The following is a 19,379-nucleotide window of genomic DNA, read 5'->3' on the forward strand; positions in this document are numbered from 1 at the left end:
ATTCCTATTTCCGATGAGTGCTTATGTGTAGTGAATCCAAAAAAAAAAGAAAAAAAAAAGATTTATATCGAAAAGTTTTGGAGAGCTTTTTCTTTTAAGATTTCCTCATAGATATATAAGATATTGCTGGTTGCTTTCTCCTTGATGAGGAGGAGGAGGAGGAGGAGGGTACAAAAGGTTTAATTAGCAGCAAAAGATCTAAAAATATCCTGGAAATATCTTGTATGTCCGCACAAAAAGTATACAACAAAAACAAGAGAAGCATGCGACCCAATATATAGAGTGAAATGCTAATTAATGAAAATGACCATTTGAATCGACATTGAAGATAAAGTCAGAGATTCCATTTCTTGAAACAAAGGAGTTTCGATTGGTGTGCTTGCTTGCCAAGCATATGTGTATTTCGTTTTCATGTTGTGATGGCACGATCATTACTTTTTTCTTGCTTTAATAGTGTAGATAATTGTAAACAAAAATAAATAAAGAGTATTTTTGTTTATCACTTTAATTCAAGGTGTACAATTATCATCTTTCTTAACACATATCCATGAGCATAATTATGTTCCACAAATACGCATGTTAAGTGTTGAGGAAAATGATGCAGGCACACTTTGAGTTAAAGTGTGTTAGTATTTACGAAATAGATGTGATATGATTTGATATTGTATATTTAAATGGGATTTGATTATTTGAACGTCCTTAATAGCGTCAAACTGTTAATTAATTATTGTGATGTCAAATCAGTTCATGAACTTGCTAAATATTGAGCTACCTACTAGTCAAATTTTGTTTATTTTAATTTCATTTAGCTTACAATTGAATTATATATTCAATTTACAATCTTACTTACTCCCACTAGTCATATGATGTACCACTATTATATGTCGCACATCCAACGATTGACTCAATAATTTTCAGAAATTTTTAATTGAGAGTCTAAGATAGAAATAAGAATAGTCAAATAAACCGAAAAAAAACTAATTTTTTTTGACAAATAATGTGAAAAAAAAGTTTATAAAATTGTTCCTAGTATTTGCAATTAATATAATTATTTGCCTACTCAGACCGTAAAAACCGTACTGTGTACTATACGCAAGAGTCTCTCTCACTCTCATCTTATAGACATCGTTTAGAAAAGTGGGTCCCATTTATGATTCAGTGCCACGATGGACCAGGCAGGACAGCTCAATCTCGAGTTCAGATCCAAGCGCGCGCACCGTACGAACCAAAAATATCAGAGGGTGAACACAGCGAAACCGGTGGCACAACCGTGATATCTCTCAAACCCAGGCCCATTATGGTAATTTAATCCGACTTCCGCTTCGGTGCAAGGTCTCCCTCACCTCTGGCTCCACTATTTAAACCCATTGGATCGGTCTGATTAGCCTCCTCATTATTCTCTTTCTCTGTAATTTCTTCCAAAGCTTGCGTTCGAATCTCTCTCTCTCTCTCTCTCGGTTCGAGCTCATCAGGTATCGCATTGGTCGATTTTCATGTGTCGATTTTTCTACTGAATCTAAATTCATCGAATTTTGGTTTTTGTTGTGAAATTTGGATGATTTGGTTAGGTGGTTTTGCTTGGTTGATTAAAGTTGGATTCTTGTGATATCATATGCACATTGGATCTCTGAATTGATATTGCCAAGAACTTACTGTTTCCAATGCTTTCATTGCCAGGAGATTACTTCAATTTCATTTTGCTTGATAAGCTTTGTGTTTGTGTGTACGTGTACGTGTACCTGTGTGCGTATGCGCATACATGTACGTGTGTGTTTGTGTGTATGTTTCATATACATATTGAAAGTTCCAATGTGAAATGATTAAGAAGTGAACGTTTGGAGTTTTCTTACTTGCTTGTTTTGCTGTCATTGTCATTCCATGCAATCGAATCCGCTTTTTCAATGCCATCGTGGTCTGGAATCTAATGGTTTCGTGATTGTTGTTGTTTTTAATGTGAATGGTACACGGAACACAAAGTAGTGTGTGGTCGGTACGAATGCGGTGTTGTTGGGTTTTTATCAGTATTTATGTTTTTAGACTATATTCAAAGAACATCCGTGGGACTTTCGTATTGTATTTTTATCATTGTTGTTTGCTTTGATCGGTAATTTCAGCTTTCTTTCTTAGCTCTTTTAAAATGCAAGCTAATGTCTAGTTATAATTATATTATGTAATACACACACATTGGATCAATAGAAAATATGTTTTACTATCAGATTTCCCAACAATATTTGGTTTCATAAGTAAGTTATTTGTTCTTGACCAAAAAAGAAAAGAAAAGAAAAGGGAAAGTTATTTGTTTGGTGGTTGTATTGTCTTAAAGTTTACAACTTTAATTTCATACTAGTCAGCGTTTTACTTTTTGTCTGTTGGAATGATACATTGCAATAAATTCTTCAAGGGATGTTATGCTATAAACAAGTTCATTTGAGACTTTAGGAAGCTATAAGTTCAGTTCAGAGTACTTAAGGATTGCAAGAAAAATAATCCACTCTGCCCAGGTAGCTTTTACCAGCTAGCTCTACGGTCTACGTGAACTTGACCCAGTCTTGGCTTAATCAATTTAACTGTTGCTTCCAAGGTTGGTTTTGAATGCTGATTTGCTCTAAGGACCTGATAGAAGTTCATATTTTACTAAGTTAGCTATATGGTTTTCATGTTTTATACTATCATGAACTTTGTTTGATTCAGTCTTTGATGACCTTATCAACCTTTTCCTTCCCTGTTTCCAGTAGGTCTATGATCATGGGTTCAAATTCAGTTGTGGATATGATAGAGGCCTCCTCAGGGGTTCATTTTTCTGGATTTCATATGGATGGTTTAGAGCAAAGACAGAAGGTGGAGCAACCGACAACCTCAGCACATGAAAACATGCATAAGCAGCCTTTTGTTATTGGTAAGTAGTGATTTATAGATTTGCTACATGCATTGTTTCTAAGAAGGTTAGATAGCTGCGTTTTGATTCTTCCACTTCCACATGATCCATCATTCCATACATATTGTCACAGGGGTTGCTGGCGGGGCAGCTTCTGGTAAGACGACAGTTTGTGATATGATTATACAGCAGCTTCATGATCAGCGGGTTGTTCTTGTTAACCAGGTAATGTGTAGAATTTGTGATCAAGAAGAGTAGTAGTTACGTATTTTTTTCCTTGATTTTGGGATTATTTGGTTTTCCCGTTTTCGAGTGTCAGAATGTCACCACTTTTCCAAATTAATATCTTATCATGGATGATATTACAGGATTCCTTTTATCATAATCTGACTGAGGACGAACTTAAACGAGTACATGAATACAACTTTGACCATCCTGGTGAGGGCATTCCTGCAAAATCAAATTTAAGGAATATAAGTGAAGCAATAAGTACTTAGAATATTACTGTTGTTTACTGAACCATGTGTACCTGTAACCCTTCAAAGTATGTCATGTTACTACAATTTGAAACATCCTAACTGGTAATCGCATGCTATTAGTTTTCTCTGTGAAGCTATTGTGTAACTCCACAAGTTTGTTTTATGTAGCTTTTCTTTAGTGCGTTTCACATTGTTGTTCAGTTCTTTCCCATTTATTTTCTGACAAGTACATTTTCATGCATGCTGGTTGGTTTAGTTTACACTGACTATCTTTCAAATGTTTGATTCAAAGTTTTGTGTTTTTGGTTATCCTCAGATGCATTCGACACTGAGAAACTATTATCTTCGATGGATAAGTTGAAGCATGGACAAGCAGTAGATATTCCAAATTATGATTTCAAAAGTTACAAAAATAGCGTGTTTCCAGCTAGAAGGGTAAAATTTTAAATCTGTGGGATCTATAAGTCATATCATCCAACATGTAGTTCCCTGTTGTTTTGAGGTCCTATTCTAGTGAAGGGCCTATTTCCTAAAATTATACCAAAACACATATGCTATATTATGTAGTTGCCTCTCTCTTATGCATTGGAAATCCTTACTAGTGTAATATTTTATATTTAACAGGTAAACCCTTCAGATGTCATTATTTTGGAAGGCATTCTTGTTTTCCATGATCCACGTGTTCGTGAGTTGATGAATATGAAGATATTTGTTGATACAGGTCAATTTTCCTTTTACCTATTTTGGCCTTTAGATGTTATAGTGGGTTATCAAAGCTTCTTTGAATTGTTACTACACATAAATTTCATTTTTTTAATATTCTAGTATACTTTCTGTATAATATAGTTTTCATGTGAAGTTTTCTAACTTATGCTGTTGGGGGCAGCGTGGTCTCCTGGTTTAGCACAGTTTTATTGTTTTTCCTTCTTTAGATATATTTTCATCCTTTTGTTGAAATCTATGAGTGTTAGTAGTTAAATATGTGCAGGTCTGAATAAATTATGTTGTAAGTTATTTTTGTAAGTAGAATGGTATATGCAACTTCATGTTGTTACTAAATTGGGTCACTTCATATTGTTACTAAATTGGGCCACTTCACATTGTAAAATTTTCAGTGCAGATGCTGATGTTCGGTTGGCTAGGAGGATAAGGCGTGATACAGTTGAAAAGGGAAGGGATATTGGTACTGTTCTTGATCAGGTTTGTAACTTTTCATTTCATTGTTGTTACTTTTGTTGGTTTTAGCCTAGCTTATACATACAGATTATAGTTCATTTTGTGAATCTACAAATGAATGGATGCAACTATTATTTCTTGGCAAAAAGAATTGTTAGAATTCAGTGTTCTTGTAGACAAGGTTTAAAGAATTGAAGATAGGTGGTATACTCTTGATTATTTACCCTATTGTACTTCAACCATTCTTTGAAATATTTCACTCAAGTGTTAGAGGGTTTCCACTTTTGTTTCTATTACCTTTTCTTACCTTTGTTCCATGATCTTGTGGTTAGGCAACAATGGTTACTACCTGCATCTTCTATATGCCTTTTCTCTAATAATGTTTACCATTTTGATGCAGTACTCAAATTTTGTTAAGCCTGCTTTTGATGACTTTATTCTTCCAACGAAGAAGTATGCTGATATCATAATTCCTCGTGGTGGAGATAATCACATAGCCGTTGATTTGATTGTACAACATATTCGTACTAAGCTTGGTCAACATGACCTTTGTAAAATTTATCCAAACTTATATGTCATTCATTCAACCTTTCAGGTGCCCTTCCTAAATATTTTCATTCAAGCTCCAATCTTTGTTCTTTGCATTTTTTTTTTCTTTTGGCTCACCAATATCTTTCATGGTCTTATGCAGATACGGGGCATGCATACCCTCATACGCGATGCTCAAACAACAAAGCATGATTTTGTTTTCTATTCTGACAGGTTGATTCGTTTGGTGGGTATTTGGTCCTTTGAGCCAACATGTAAATTTGATGTTTTTTAAGGTCATTCATGGAATGGAATGGGACCAATTCTTATTTACTCAAATCACTCATCAAGAGTCCTTAATCTTTAACAGGTTGTTGAACATGGCCTGGGACATCTACCATTTACTGAAAAGCAGGTGATCACTCCAACTGGTAAGCTGATGCTCATCTTGACATCTTAACATATACGGTTTTCCCATCTTTGATTTTGATTTATTTGGAAAACAGATATACACGTTCCCATCCTTTTACTCTTAAATATATTTCTTGAGAGTTTGTCGCAAGCTTACACCAAGCACATCGTACATAATTTTTTAAATATAATTATTTTCTTTGTATTGTTTTGAATTTTCTACTATAGTTGGTAAGTCTGCAAAACTTCATTGGTTGATGCTTTGCTTTAACATTTCTTTGATCTGGATGCAGGGTCTGTGTATATTGGTGTGGATTTTTGTAAGAGGTTATGTGGCGTATCTATCATTAGGAGGTACAAATGCGTTCCTTTTAAGGCTTTTGGTTTTTCTGACTAGGACCTATAAATTCTACTATACTCTTTTTAATTCTGCTTTCTTTACAAGTGACCAAACATTCTCTCAGATGCGGTCTTGGTGTATAAAACAAATGATCATCATAGATACTTAGAGGTAGTAATTAGATCTCAACTGAAACCCAACCTCTTATGCCTTTATGAACCATGTGGTCATGTAACCATCACGTACTAATGTTGTATTTTGTTGAGTTTGATTTCATTTTTGAATTGAACTCCTATAAGTTTTCATGGTATGATTAACATTCAACTATTGCCAGTGGTGAGAGCATGGAGAATGCTTTGCGAGCATGTTGTAAAGGTATCAAGATTGGAAAGATTCTTATTCATAGAGAAGGGGACAATGGTCAGCAGGTTCACACCTCTCTCTCTCTCTCTCTCTCTCTCTCCCCCCCCTCCCCCTCCCTCCCTGCCCTGCTCCCTCTCGTGTTGGTTCATGTGAAAGCATTTTCATGACTCTATCCAGCCTTTTCTCGATTGTTTTCTTATTGATCTAATTGATGAACAGCTGATTTATGAAAAACTACCCAACGACATTTCAGAGAGGCATGTATTACTGTTGGATCCTATCCTGGGCACAGGTTTGTTTTTCTGATTTATTAATTGTTTTTTGACTTGTTGGTTCTGCTTATCAAAAGTGGTTATTGGTAAAAGCCAGAGTCCCAAGGGCTGAGACCAAAGGAAACAAAAAAGAAAATTCCAGAATGCTTTTATTTCTCTGGGGTAAAGATGTCCCACCAGCTTTAGTTGGTGGTTATTATTCTCTACTAAGAGAAGTTCTAGTATACTTGTCCCCATGTAATATTCTACAAACTATTTCAGCAGTCCGTTGTTGTTTATCAGCTTTAATCTTGCAATTTGTATACCTTATTAGTATCGATTTGGCTTACAACGGTCACTATTTTGTTATTATACAATATCTGAATTATAAGCTTCTAAATTCTTGTTGAATTATCGGCAGTCATAAAACTACTAACAATTATACCTTTCTCTTCAGGGAATTCGGCTGTTCAAGCTATTTCTCTACTCTTAAAGAAGGGTGTACCAGAGTCCAACATTATATTTCTGAATCTCATATCTGTAAGTTCGTTTCTCTGTAATGTGGTTCAGGTTCCCCTGACTATTGGTTCGGTTTTGGACTATCGTTTTTTTCATGACTGCATGAGAGTTACTCCTACTGATGTTGTGCATCATTTGGCCAGGCACCACAAGGTGTGCATATGGTTTGCAAACGCTTCCCGAGAATAAAGATTGTGACATCTGAGATTGAAAGTGGTCTCAATGAAGATTTTCGTGTCGTACCCGGAATGGGTGAGTTTGGGGACCGATATTTTGGAACTGATGACGATGATCAACAAGTGGTATCTCCGTCGGTGTAATTCCCATAAAAACTGCTAGTTGGTCCAACCCCTTATCAATTTGGAGTTATTTTCAGCAATGATGGAAAGTCAGCTCAACTTGGCTTGACTAGTGTTGTGCTGGGTTCTACATTTCAGTGTTGAAAAAATTTTGACTTTATCAAATCTAGAACAATCATCCTTCGAATCTTTCATATTTTTCTTTTCAATTATTTGGCATATAGGGTTTTTCTGCTTTCTCAAATGATTTTTCTTGCATTTCGATGATACCGTATAAAGGGTTGGAAGGCGAGTTGTCATAGCAGGCAGTGAGTGTGTGTGACTAGATAGTCTCTTTGAAACTTGCTTTGCATTTGCATTTGCATGGTTTAGAGGGAAGCAATTTACTGGCAAATGAATTGCCTCTCCATGATATGTATTATGAACCAGGACATTTACTCTCATTATGATAATACTTTTTGTTTCACAAGTTGGACTGCGTTTCACTTAAATGTTTGCTGCTTTGGCTGCCATGTGCAAGTTTCATGTAGTCCATCAGGAAGAACGAAGCCTCAATTTTGAAAAGTTCGCGTATACAATGAGCATATACACACGTCACAATAACTAATCATGTGACGAGCACGGATGTGCATGCACTCGTATCCAAGTCTTTGATGAAAAAAATGTAGATTTTGGAATTTCATTGGTGGTAAATGTGTTTTCAACAATGTATTTTTGGGCAGTTGTGAGGAGTAGATGCATGTGAAATCAGAGTGACTCTTTGTAGATTTCTATTTATGTACTAAGATGAAAAGAAAACAGAAAATTGTAAGGAATGAGGCACACATAGTTGTTTAGTAGAATCCAAAAGTTTAGTTTGGTTCGTCTCTAGGAGTTGAGACTAATTGGATGAGGAGCATTAGGCCACACAAATTTTTGCCTGAGGATTGAGTTGCCACTTGGCAAAGAGAGTGATCACTCGTTGCTCTATCCTAGGATGATAACTTTCCTTGGGCTAACCTTTTGACACGTGTTGTTAATCCATGCCCTGAGGATTCGGCTGGCGTATTCCGCCGGAGCTTGTCTATATAGATTGTTTGCTGTGTGAGTTTGATTTTGCACTTTGGTCCACTGTTATCCAATACCATCCTAAATCTCCAACCATGTCAGCCTTTGTTGGCAAATATGCTGGTGCTCTCTCTCTCTCTCTCTCTCTCTCTCTCTCTCTCTCTCTCACAACATGATTTTCATAATTAGAAGTGTTATTGTTGGATAATGTAAAACTGGCTTTGCATGACCGACTAGCTAGTAGTCTAGTGGATACAATGAGTAACAAAAAACACCGCTTCTAAACCGGATTTAGGTCATTACCCCGGAAAAGTTAAGAAAAGCCAAGCAATCTCCTTAACAAGAAAAGATGTAGGCATATAATTTATTAGGCAATCATTCTTTAAGTACTTGTAAGAAGTTCGACTAGCTCAACCCTTTGGTTTTGTGCAGAGGAGCTTATAAAGAATGCCAAGTACATTGCCACCCCAGGGAAGGGCATATTGGCAGCAGATGAGAGCACGGGCACCATTGGCAAGCGTCTATCCAGCATCAATGTCGAGAACATTGAGTCCAACCGCCAAGCACTCCGTGAACTTCTCTTCACCTCCCCCAATGCCCTAACCTACCTCTCAGGTGTCATTCTCTTCGAGGAGACCTTGTACCAGAAGACCACTGATGGCAAACCCTTCGTCGAAGTCCTCCAGGAAAACAATGTCATTCCAGGCATGGTCAAAAATTTCGATAACAGATATAACATTTTTTCGGATATATTCATGTACTTTTTTTTCTACATCTATATTTCTATTTGACATCGACATTTGATACGTGGTTCTAGGTATCAAAGTTGACAAGGGTACCGTTGAGTTAGCTGGAACAAATGGAGAAACTACGACTCAGGGCTTTGACTCTCTGGGAGCTAGGTGCGCACAGTACTACAAGGCCGGTGCCCGGTTTGCCAAGTGGCGCGCCGTGCTCAAGATTGGACCCACTGAGCCCTCTGAATTATCTATTCAGCAGAATGCACAGGGGTTGGCTCGCTATGCCATCATCTGCCAGGAGAATGGACTGGTGCCAATTGTCGAGCCAGAGATTTTGACTGATGGGGACCATGACATCAAGAAAAATGCAGCTGTCACTGAAACTGTGCTTGCAGCAGTTTACAAGGCTCTCAATGAGCATCATGTTCTTCTTGAAGGCACACTCCTTAAGCCCAACATGGTCACACCAGGCTCTGACAGCCCAAAGGTAATTGGATGCAAATATGTATAGCTCTAAATTATTGCCTCCATATTCACATAATCCAATCTCTTTCACAAACAAATTTACAACCGTTGTATATATTTCACATGACTAACATGTAAGAAGTTGAATGTGAAATAGTACAGTGTGTATATCGTATCCATTCAAATTATAACACGAATACAATTGATATTGCAATCGTTACAATTTAGGTGAATCTGTAACACTATGTTCATATATCATATAGTGTATTAAATACACACTATCAATTATATTCATGTTATAATTTGAGTGAATTCATGACACTATGTTAGTATAACATGAAGTGTAGCAAATACACACTATTTTCTCATTGAAGTAAGATAGAGTTGTAACACAGTTTTTTCCTTCGTATATAGAACATGTATGTAGGCCTCAACATAATTGTGCTTCAAATTAAATGGCTTCGATTTTGCACAGGTTACACCCGAGGTGATTGCTGAGTACACAGTGACTGCACTGCGCCGGACAGTCCCAGCAGCAGTGCCCGGGATTGTGTTTCTGTCCGGAGGACAGAGTGAGGAGGAGGCAACGCTGAATCTGGATGCAATGAACAAGTTGGATGTGTTGAAGCCATGGACTCTTTCGTTCTCGTTTGGGCGAGCTTTGCAAGCAAGCACACTTAAGACTTGGGGTGGGAAGAAGGAGAATGTTGGGAAAGCTCAGGAGACATTCTTGACAAGGTGCAAGGCTAACTCAGACGCCACTCTTGGAAAGTACGGTGGAGGAAGTGCTGATGGATTGGCTTCTGAGAGTTTGTTTGTTAAGGGATACAAGTACTAGTTGTAGTACTAGACCTTTGACTATATGGGGGTTTGGGAGTGGGACTTATATATCAATTGTAAAATTGTATTTAATTTTGTCCAAAAAAAACAACTAAAACTTATAATTTCTCTCTTTTCCAAATGCTCACTCTTGGTAGTTGTTACATATTCTACAATGTTTTATGTTATGAATACTTAACTCAATTGTATTCTCAAACCATCATCTATCGTATGAGGCTTATAACTTAAGTGATTAAGAATATCCACTTATAGAGTTCCTATATATACGTTAAAAAAGAATGCTACATATATACGATAGTATGAGGCTCCAAAGAGAATGCCAAGAGAATGAGTGAATTTCGACCAAAACATGAACGTTTAGGTATTATGGAGAAGCCTTGTGCTCAAAACAACATATATACCCATCAAATTAGCCATTTTATAGTTGTTAGGTTTATGAGATTGAGGAAATCAACTGTGTCTTTCATATACACTTTGCAGCTATTAAATACACATAGGAATAACAAACACTTGTTTGAAATCCTAACTGATAAAGCACTTCGAAACTATCTCCTAACTCTAAGGAACAGTTATGCAAACTAGAGAAACTAACGGGCTAAGATTATCTGTACAGTGAGTTCAAAAATAAATAAACTAACGAACTGATACAAGTTGTTACAATCCTCTGATATGCCCCCTCAAGATGGAGCTCGAGACAGGAGTCCAATCTTGGATTTGAGATCCAGAAAACGAGCACGGTGCAGAGGCTTGGTAAGGGCATCCGCGAGTTGATCTGCGGAGGATACATGAGCAACTCGAAGGACACCATTCTGCACCTGGTCCCTGATGAAGTGAAAGTCGACAGCAACATGTTTCATTCTGGAGTGAAACACGGGATTGGAACAGAGTTGAGTAGCGCCAACATTGTCGCAGTATATAACTGGACAGCAAGGTAGTCGAACACGAAGATCAGTGAGGAGATAGCAAAGCCAGTTGAGCTCGGCCGCTGCATTAGCTACTGACCTGTACTCAGCTTCAGTGGAAGACCTTGCAACAGTTTGCTGCTTTTTCGAACTCCAGGAGACGGGATTACGCCCAAGATAGATGACATAAGCACTGGTGGATGAAAAATCATTCTTGTCGCCTGCCCAGTCTGCGTCTGAATATGCATGGAGATTCAATGGGGACTGACGATGTATTTGGAGGCCTTCATTAATGGTGCCACAGAGATAACGTAAGAGACGTTTAACAAAGTTCCAATGGTCGGTGGTGGGAGTGTGCATGTACTGGGAGAGTTTGTTAACCGCAAATGCAAGGTTTGGTCTTGTAATCAATAGATATTGAAGGCTGCCAACAACTGTTCTGTATTCGGTGGGATCAGGCAAAGCAGTGCCTGACTTTAGCAATGGTGGGCTAGTTGGAATGGGAGTGAGCACTGGTTTGGCATCAGTCATATGAGTTCTAGCGAGAATGTCCAAAATATAACGCCGTTGAGATAATAAAATACCTTGCTGATTGGGGACCACCTCCACACCCAAAAAATAAGACAGCTGTCCAAGATCCTTAATTGAAAACCGATTAGCAAGAACAGCAACAAAAGAGTCGATCATTTTAGTGTGGACTCCAGTGATTATCAAGTCATCCACATAGACAAGTATATACATACTCTGGCCAGCAACAGTGAGAACAAATAGAGAAGTATCTGCATAGGAATTTTGGAAGCCATAGTCAAGAAGGAAAGTGCAAAGTTCATGATACCATGCTCTTGGTGCTTGCTTGAGGCCATAGATGGCTTTTCAAAGTTTGCACACATAAGATGGATGATCTTGATCAACAAAACCTGGTGGTTGTTGCATGTAGACGTGCTCGGAGAGGTGGCCTTGGAGAAAGGCATTGTTGACATCCAGTTGACGTAAGGACCAACCCCGAGATACAGCAAGACTAAGGACAACACGAACTGTTGTTGGTTTGACAACAGGGCTGAAAGTGTCAAGGTAATCAACACCTGGGCGTTGATGAAAACCTTTTGCGACCAAACGTGCTTTGAACCTGTCAATAGAGCCATCAGAGTTACGTTTAATGCGGAAAACCCATTTACATCCAACTATATTTTGTGTAGGATCAGGTGGAACAAGTTCCCATGTGCCATTTTGAACTAAAGCATCACACTCATCAGACATGGCCTTACGCCACTTTGGATCTTTAAGGGCTGCGGATACGGTGGTTGGTTCAAGGTTGTTGGACTTGGAGAGTTGGGTATGAAGGTTCATTTTGGTGATGGGTTTACGAATGTGGTTCTTGGCTCGGGTGGTCATGGAGTGAGTTGGAAGAGGATGAGGGTCGGGTGGGTTAGTAGGTGACGTTGGGATTTGTGGTGAGGGGGTTGAATTGGTTAAGGGTGGCAATGAGGGTTGGTGTGAGCGGCTGGGTTGGTTTGTGTTGGGGGATGGAATCTGTACTGGGGTGGGTGTTGGAGCTGCACTTAGAGGTTGAGGGACAATGGCTTCCGATGGCATAGTGAGTGGTGGCTGGGAGGAAGGTGAGGGAATTGGAATTGGTGCAGGAATCCAAGTGGCAATGGGATTGGGATGATGAGTAGAGGGCGGACCAGACAGTGAAGAGTAAGGAAACTGCGATTCAACAAATTTGACATGTCTTGAGACATAAATTCTTGAGGTTGAAGGATCAAGGCAATAGTATGCACTTTGAGTGAGAGAGTACCCAAGGAAAACACACGGCTTGGACCGTGGTTCTAGTTTGTGGGAAGTGTAAGGTTTGAGCCAAGGGTAGCATAAGCAACCAAAAACCTTTAATTTCGAGTAGTTTGGGGCTATCTGAAAGATTTTGTGGTAAGGTGAGGAGAGATTTAAGGTGGGAGTGGGCATTCTGTTGATGAGGTAGACGGCTGTGGCAAAGGCATAAGTCCAGTAAGAGATTGGTAAAGAAGCATGAGTGAGAAGGGCAAGACCGGTTTCGACAATGTGAAGGTGCCTTCTTTCGGAGTAACCATTGTGTTCAGGTGTATGAGGGGGAGTGGTGAGATGAGAGATACCATTGGTGGAAAGAAAATTAGTTAGGGAAATGTACTCACCACCATTGTCAGAATAAAGTGTTTTGATGGTTGAGTGGAAGTGTTTTTCTACAATGGCTTTGAATCTTATGAAGACTTCTTTGACATCAGATTTGTTTTTGAGTGGGTAAAACCAGATATATTTAGTGAAATGATCAATGAAGATTACATAATATTTAAAGCCATTATGTGAGTAAATTGGAGATGTCCAGACATCGGAGAATATAATTTCAAGAGGTTGAGTAGAGACAATTGTAGAGTTGGAGAAAGGCAATTTGTGGCTTTTATTGCAAAGACAAGCATTACATGAAAAATCAGATGACAGAGAGGAAGATACGCCTAAGGAATTGCTGGAAACAATATGTTTGAGAATGGGAAAAGCAGGATGTCCTAAGCGATGGTGCCAGTCGGAAGATGTGGTCTTTGTTGCGGAGAAGGCAATCAAAGGGGAGGAGTTTGGCCACTCATATACACCATCTTTAGTTTGTCCCTTGAGCATTGTTGCGCCGGTCTGAAGTTCCTTCACAAGAAAAGTGGATGGTAAGAACTCTATGGAAACATTGTTAGAAGTGCAAAATTGTGAAATGGAAATGAGGTTCTTTTTCATGGATGGAACACAGAGAACGTTGTTTAATGTAAAGTGATGGTGGGGAGTTTTGAGAGAGGTGGAACCAGTGTGGGTAATGGCAAGATTGGAGCCATCTCCGATCATGATGTCATCAGTGCCCATGTAGGGAGCATGCAGGGAGAGGTTGCTGAGATCAGACGTGACATGGTGTGATGCACCACTATCCAGAAGCCAGGATGATGGGGTGGAAGAATGGGTGGCAAGGTGAGCTTGTGGTTGCCATGGTGTGCCTTGTTGGGAGGAGCTGGAGGAGGTGGTAGTATGAACTGGTATGAGCCGAAATGAGGGACACCGTTTGGCAGTGTGACCCTGAGTCCTGCAAATTTGGCAGTAGCCAAGGTATGGCCTGGGAGGAGGACGAGTGTTCTGTGATGGATTTGGAGTTGGAGGAGGTGGGCGGTTGGTGAAGTTGTAGGATGGGCGCCAGTTGGTGGTGGTATTGCCTTGTGGTGGAGAAGGACGCCAGTTCTTGGTGTTGGTTCTGGATGTGGGATTTGTAGTAGCTGGAAAATGGTGTGGCTCAGATGGGATGCTTTGAAGGGAGGCTTCAAAGTTGAGGAGTTTTTCATGAAGTTCTTCAAAGGTGATGGAGGTATCTCTTGCTTGGACCGCACGGACTAACTCTTTGTACTCATCACCGAGGCCATCGAGGATTTTGTCTGTGATTTCTTCTTCATCAAGGGTGGCGCCAAGAAGAGCAAGATCATCGGCCCGAGTTTTGATGGATTGCATAAACTCAGTGATGCTAAGCTAGCCTTTGGTGGTGTTTTTGAGGTGTTGTTTGATTTGCTTGATGCGGCCACGAGAGGGTTTGGCATAGGTGTTGGCTAGAATTGTCCAGGCTTGTTTAGAGGTTTTGGCTTGAGCTATGAAGGAGATAATGGTGGGTGAAAGGAAGCCAATAATGGCGTTGAGAATCAGTTGGTCTTGTCGGATCCATAGACTGTAACTGGGATTGGGGCTGGTGGTATTGTCTTGGGTCAAGGTGGGTGGTGGGCATGGTTTGGAGCCATCAATATAGCCAAGAAGATCATAGCCAATGAAGAGGGATTGGAATTGTAGTTTCCAGGAGAGGTAATTGGTAGAGGAGAGTTTGAGAGGAGCTTGAGCAGCAACGTTGATGCTGATGAGATTTTGATGTGTGGCATTGGTGTTTAGGATGGTTGCAGACTCGGTAGCCATGAGTGCGGAAGAACAGGGGAAACGATAAGAAAGTGAGAGATGGATCGGCTTAGACTCCTGATACCATATGAGATTGAGGAAATCAACTGTAACTTTCATATACACTTTGCAGCTATTAAATACACATAGGAATAACAAACACTTGTTTGAAATCCTAACTGATAAAGCACTTCGAAACTATCTCCTAACTCTAAGGAACAGCTATGCAAACTAGAGAAACTAACGGGCTAAGATTATCTGTACAGTGAGTTCAAAAATAAATAAACTAACGAACTGATACAAGTTGTTACAATCCTCTGATAAGGTTAACTATGTAATCTCAACTAATTAAAAAAACATGAACACAATAGTAGTACAAGGACTGAGATAAATCTGAGTTTTGGATACTAACGTAGCAGATGACATGATCTTGAGTGATTATGCATATTCTTATGATGCGACAAGTGATTATGTACCAAACTTCCCAGCATAAGAGGCTTACCTACCAAACGTTTATGGTGACATTTTTCATTATAGGAAGCAAAAGAGAATGTGACGGGCTCTAAAAAGGGTCTTCATTTCACGGCTTGTCTAAAAGCATAACGAGAATGAGAATTGTAACCTTACTTCGCCTTATTAACATGTATGTGTCTATTAAGATGTTACAGTATAGGCAATAGTTTAAATTATAGGATAAAGGGGGTTTCACACACACTATTATGGTGCCATATGGTTTCAAACTTGAGACCACTAATCTGCAAGTCACGCATCAATTTAATTTTTAAAAGATATTTACTTATAAGTAGTGGGACTAAGAAGAAATAGAATAGGATAGGAAATCAAATCAACTATCTGGTTATTGGGTATTTGATTAAACATCTGCATATTAAATGATTTGCACGTAAATGCAGGAGAAGTCATAAATGAAGACCATTTTCTTTCTTCTTTTTCTTATTACTTATAAGTAAACGTGTATGTTGTGCCTATGTTGTTTTGGACTTATTTTTACTAGGCGCAACTTGTTTGATGCCCAAATTGGATATTGCTTTGTTTACAACACTTTTTGCTGGTACTTATGTGGGCACATAAAACACTGAACGCTGATTTGAATCGTAGGATTCTATAGTGAGGGCCTTAGATGATACCTTAGAGCTATTCCAACGGACGGGCCGAGCTCGGGGCGAGGGGGGGAAAAAAATTCGTTCCACCTCCTAGCCCAAGCCCGGGGGGGTTGTGGGACCCACCAACTCGGGCCAGCCCGAAGGAGAGACGAGCCCGAGCTGCAGCTCGCTGACATCAGCGCTCGCGTCACGCTGACGTCAGAGCGACGCCAGCTCCAACGGGAAGTTGTCACTTGTCGCGTCCCCAATCCTCCGATCAGCATCTCCGAATCCAATCCTACGGCTGAGGCTTTTTTGGGCAATAAAAATATGAAAAAAAATTCTAAAAAATTCATATATATATATATATATATATATATTCTATAAATACCTATCAATACCCTTCTCTTTCAACACCAATACTCATACATTTCATTATACTTCTACTATGATTCACTCTTTACTCAACATTTTCCCCTTTTGCATCTAGTATTTTGATTTCATATTTTTATGGCTTCTTCTATCGAAACCGGAGGGGCTTGGAGCACCATGGAAGATGTTTCCTTGTGTGAGGCTTGGCTCCAAATTTGTCATTGTCCCGTGTCCGGCAATGAGATGAAATTTTTTTATATGTGAAAAAAAATTCATGCCGAATTTTGTGAAAAAATTCCGGGGTTTACTCGTACGAAGATGACATTATCCAGTAGGTGGAAAATTCTCAATAAAGAGTTGGGAAAATGGAGAGCTGCCCTACCAAAAGCGATGGACAACTATAGAAGCGGGGAAAATCGTACTAATGAGGTAAGTATTTTATAATTTTTGTTTTATTAAGTTTAATCTCCTAATATATATATTTTGTTAATATTGCTTGTATTTTCAATATTTTGTTAATATTTCTTGCATTTTAAATATTTTGTTCATATTTCTTGCAATATCAATATGTTGTTAATATTTCTTGCATTTTAAATATTTTGTTAATATTTCTTGCATTATTAATATTTTGTTCATATTTCTTGCATTTTAAATATTTTGTTCATATTTCTTGCATTTTCAATATTTTGTTCATATTTCTTGCATTTTCAATATGTTGTTAATATTTCTTGCATTTCCACTTGTTTCTTAATTTTCTTGCACTTCTAATTTATTTGTAAGGTTAATTGCATTTCCATTATTTTTTTTTTTTGTTACTTGCATATCCAATATATTTTAAATATTTATTGCATTTCCATTTTTTTTGTTAAATAGATGATTCAAGCACAAATGTGGTTCGGTGCAACCGGGGGTGGCAAAAAAAGTTTCAACCATCATGAATGTTGGGAGGTGGTGGAATATTGCAAACGCTTCATAATTATTCCGACGGGTCCCGCCGTTGTGTTAAACGAGACGCCACTCCGTGATTCAATGACATCGGATTCACCTCTCGATTCTCCTATGAGTCAAGAGTCACCTATCGAAAAGGAGCCGAAGCCCATTGGCCGAAAGGCCGCGAAGGCAAAGAAAGCGGGTAATTCAAGCAATCATAATTCACAATTTTTGGCCCTTCAAGCTGAGTATGCACGAGAAAGGGAGTATTTGCACAAAAAAGATATGGACAAGACGGATCGGGAAACCATGGCGATGGATACAAGTCATATGTCTCCTGAAACAAAACAATTTTGAAAGCTAGAACGAAGGGATGTTATGAGAAGAAGACTTTTCCGGGATGATGGGCCTAGCAACACGGATTGGTTAAATGATGGAAACCATTAAATTAGTTAGCATACCTTTTATGTATTTGTATTTTTCATGTTTTCTATTAAAGTTGTTGTAATTCATGTATTTTATTTTAGTAGTAGTAATTCATAATGACTTGTATTACATTTCGTTATTTAATAAACAAAGCATTCAATAAATTACCTTTTTATTCAACATATTCCATACTTCAAACAAAACATAATAAAAATAAAAAAAAAGTACAAACAAGGCACAATAATAATAACCAAACCATAATAAATAAAAATACAACACAACCTAACCATAACTAAATAAAACATAACCAAAGCATCTATGCTCCATTATTCATCTTCATTGCCTTTCACCGCCCATAGATGCTCCATCAAGTGAACTTGACGCATTTCATGAATATACGAAGATTGCATCTCTGTATATCGATCTATCATTCGGGTCATCAAATGACCATCCCTCACCAACTGTTCCGGCTCAAACGGCTCTCCACTTGGCCCCATGGGCCTTTCATAAATCTGTGTCAAGGCCGTGTTCATTGAATCCGGTTCATAGACTTCTAAAGCATCATAATCGTACTCATCCTCCACAATCATATTATGGAGGATGATGCAAGTCATCATAATGCTTCTGAGGATCTCCTCATCAAACATACGAGCCGCACCTCGAATAATCAACCACCGAGCTTGAAGGATGCCAAAACACCTTTCGACATCTTTCCTGTATCCTTCTTGATAGGTAGCAAATAATTTTTGCTTATGGGATCGGGGATTCGGAATGGATTTGACAAAAGTGGTCCACCTCGGGTAGATGCCGTCAGCTAGATAATACCCCGTCTGGTACACTGTATTGTTGACTTGATAGGTGATATTGGGGCCTTGGCCTCTCAATACATCGTTGAAGACCGGGGATTGACCCAGCACGTTGAGGTCATTTTGGGATCCTGCAACTCCAAAGAAGGCATGCCAAACCCATGTGTCAAAGCCAGCAACGGCTTCAAGGATGATACTTTTTTGGCCTTTTCTATTTCCGTAATCACCTTGCCAGGCAGTTGGGCAATTCTTCCATTGCCAGTGCATGCAGTCGATGCTACCAATCATTCCTGGAAATCCTCGAGCTTCGGCTTTTTGTAGAAGCCGTTGGAGGTCCTTGGGAGTAGGTCTACGCAGGTAGTCCCTAGTGTACAGAGTTTCAACAGCTTGACAAAATCTTACCAAAGCCTCCAACGTAGTGGACTTCCCCATCCCGGCAATCTCATCCACCTGATCAGCAGATGCTCCATACGCCAACATTCGTATAACAGCTGTAAGCTTTTGCTCCAGAAGAAGCCCCAAAGCCCCAGTAGCATCACACTTTTGAACAAAGTATGCATCATAATTGCAAATA

General features: G+C 39.0%; 2 protein-coding genes across 5 annotated transcripts; both read left to right on the top strand.

The window, feature by feature from the left end:
• Positions 1-1,363: 1,363 nt before the first annotated feature.
• LOC117629902 (uridine kinase-like protein 3) lies at positions 1,364-7,707 on the top strand. 4 transcript variants are annotated; one of them, XM_034362563.1, is made up of 15 exons: positions 1,364-1,472; positions 2,736-2,896; positions 3,009-3,100; positions 3,244-3,313; positions 3,671-3,789; positions 3,979-4,075; positions 4,475-4,554; positions 4,931-5,125; positions 5,222-5,305; positions 5,429-5,489; positions 5,763-5,823; positions 6,144-6,237; positions 6,392-6,464; positions 6,881-6,963; positions 7,086-7,707. In XM_034362563.1, the coding sequence occupies exons 2-15, from the start codon at positions 2,740-2,742 to the stop codon at positions 7,260-7,262; spliced, it is 1,443 nt and encodes a 480-aa protein (XP_034218454.1). In that variant the 5' UTR covers positions 1,364-1,472; positions 2,736-2,739; the 3' UTR covers positions 7,263-7,707. The 4 variants fall into 4 exon arrangements, with proteins under 4 accessions (XP_034218454.1, XP_034218453.1, XP_034218456.1 ...); XM_034362562.1 differs by having other exon boundaries at positions 1,390-1,472; positions 2,733-2,896; XM_034362565.1 differs by lacking the exon at positions 1,364-1,472 and adding an exon at positions 2,311-2,581 and having other exon boundaries at positions 2,733-2,896.
• Positions 7,708-7,817: 110 nt separating this feature from the next.
• On the top strand, positions 7,818-10,433 carry LOC117629903 (fructose-bisphosphate aldolase, cytoplasmic isozyme 1). The gene is made up of 4 exons (XM_034362566.1): positions 7,818-8,411; positions 8,721-8,993; positions 9,106-9,515; positions 9,969-10,433. Exons 1-4 carry the CDS (start codon positions 8,384-8,386, stop codon positions 10,329-10,331), a joined length of 1,074 nt encoding a protein of 357 aa, XP_034218457.1. The 5' UTR covers positions 7,818-8,383; the 3' UTR covers positions 10,332-10,433.
• The last annotated feature ends 8,946 nt before the right edge of the window (positions 10,434-19,379 follow it).

The sequence above is a fragment of the Prunus dulcis genome, chromosome 6 (assembly GCF_902201215.1).
Source record: "Prunus dulcis chromosome 6, ALMONDv2, whole genome shotgun sequence".
Lineage (NCBI taxonomy): Eukaryota > Viridiplantae > Streptophyta > Magnoliopsida > Rosales > Rosaceae > Prunus > Prunus dulcis.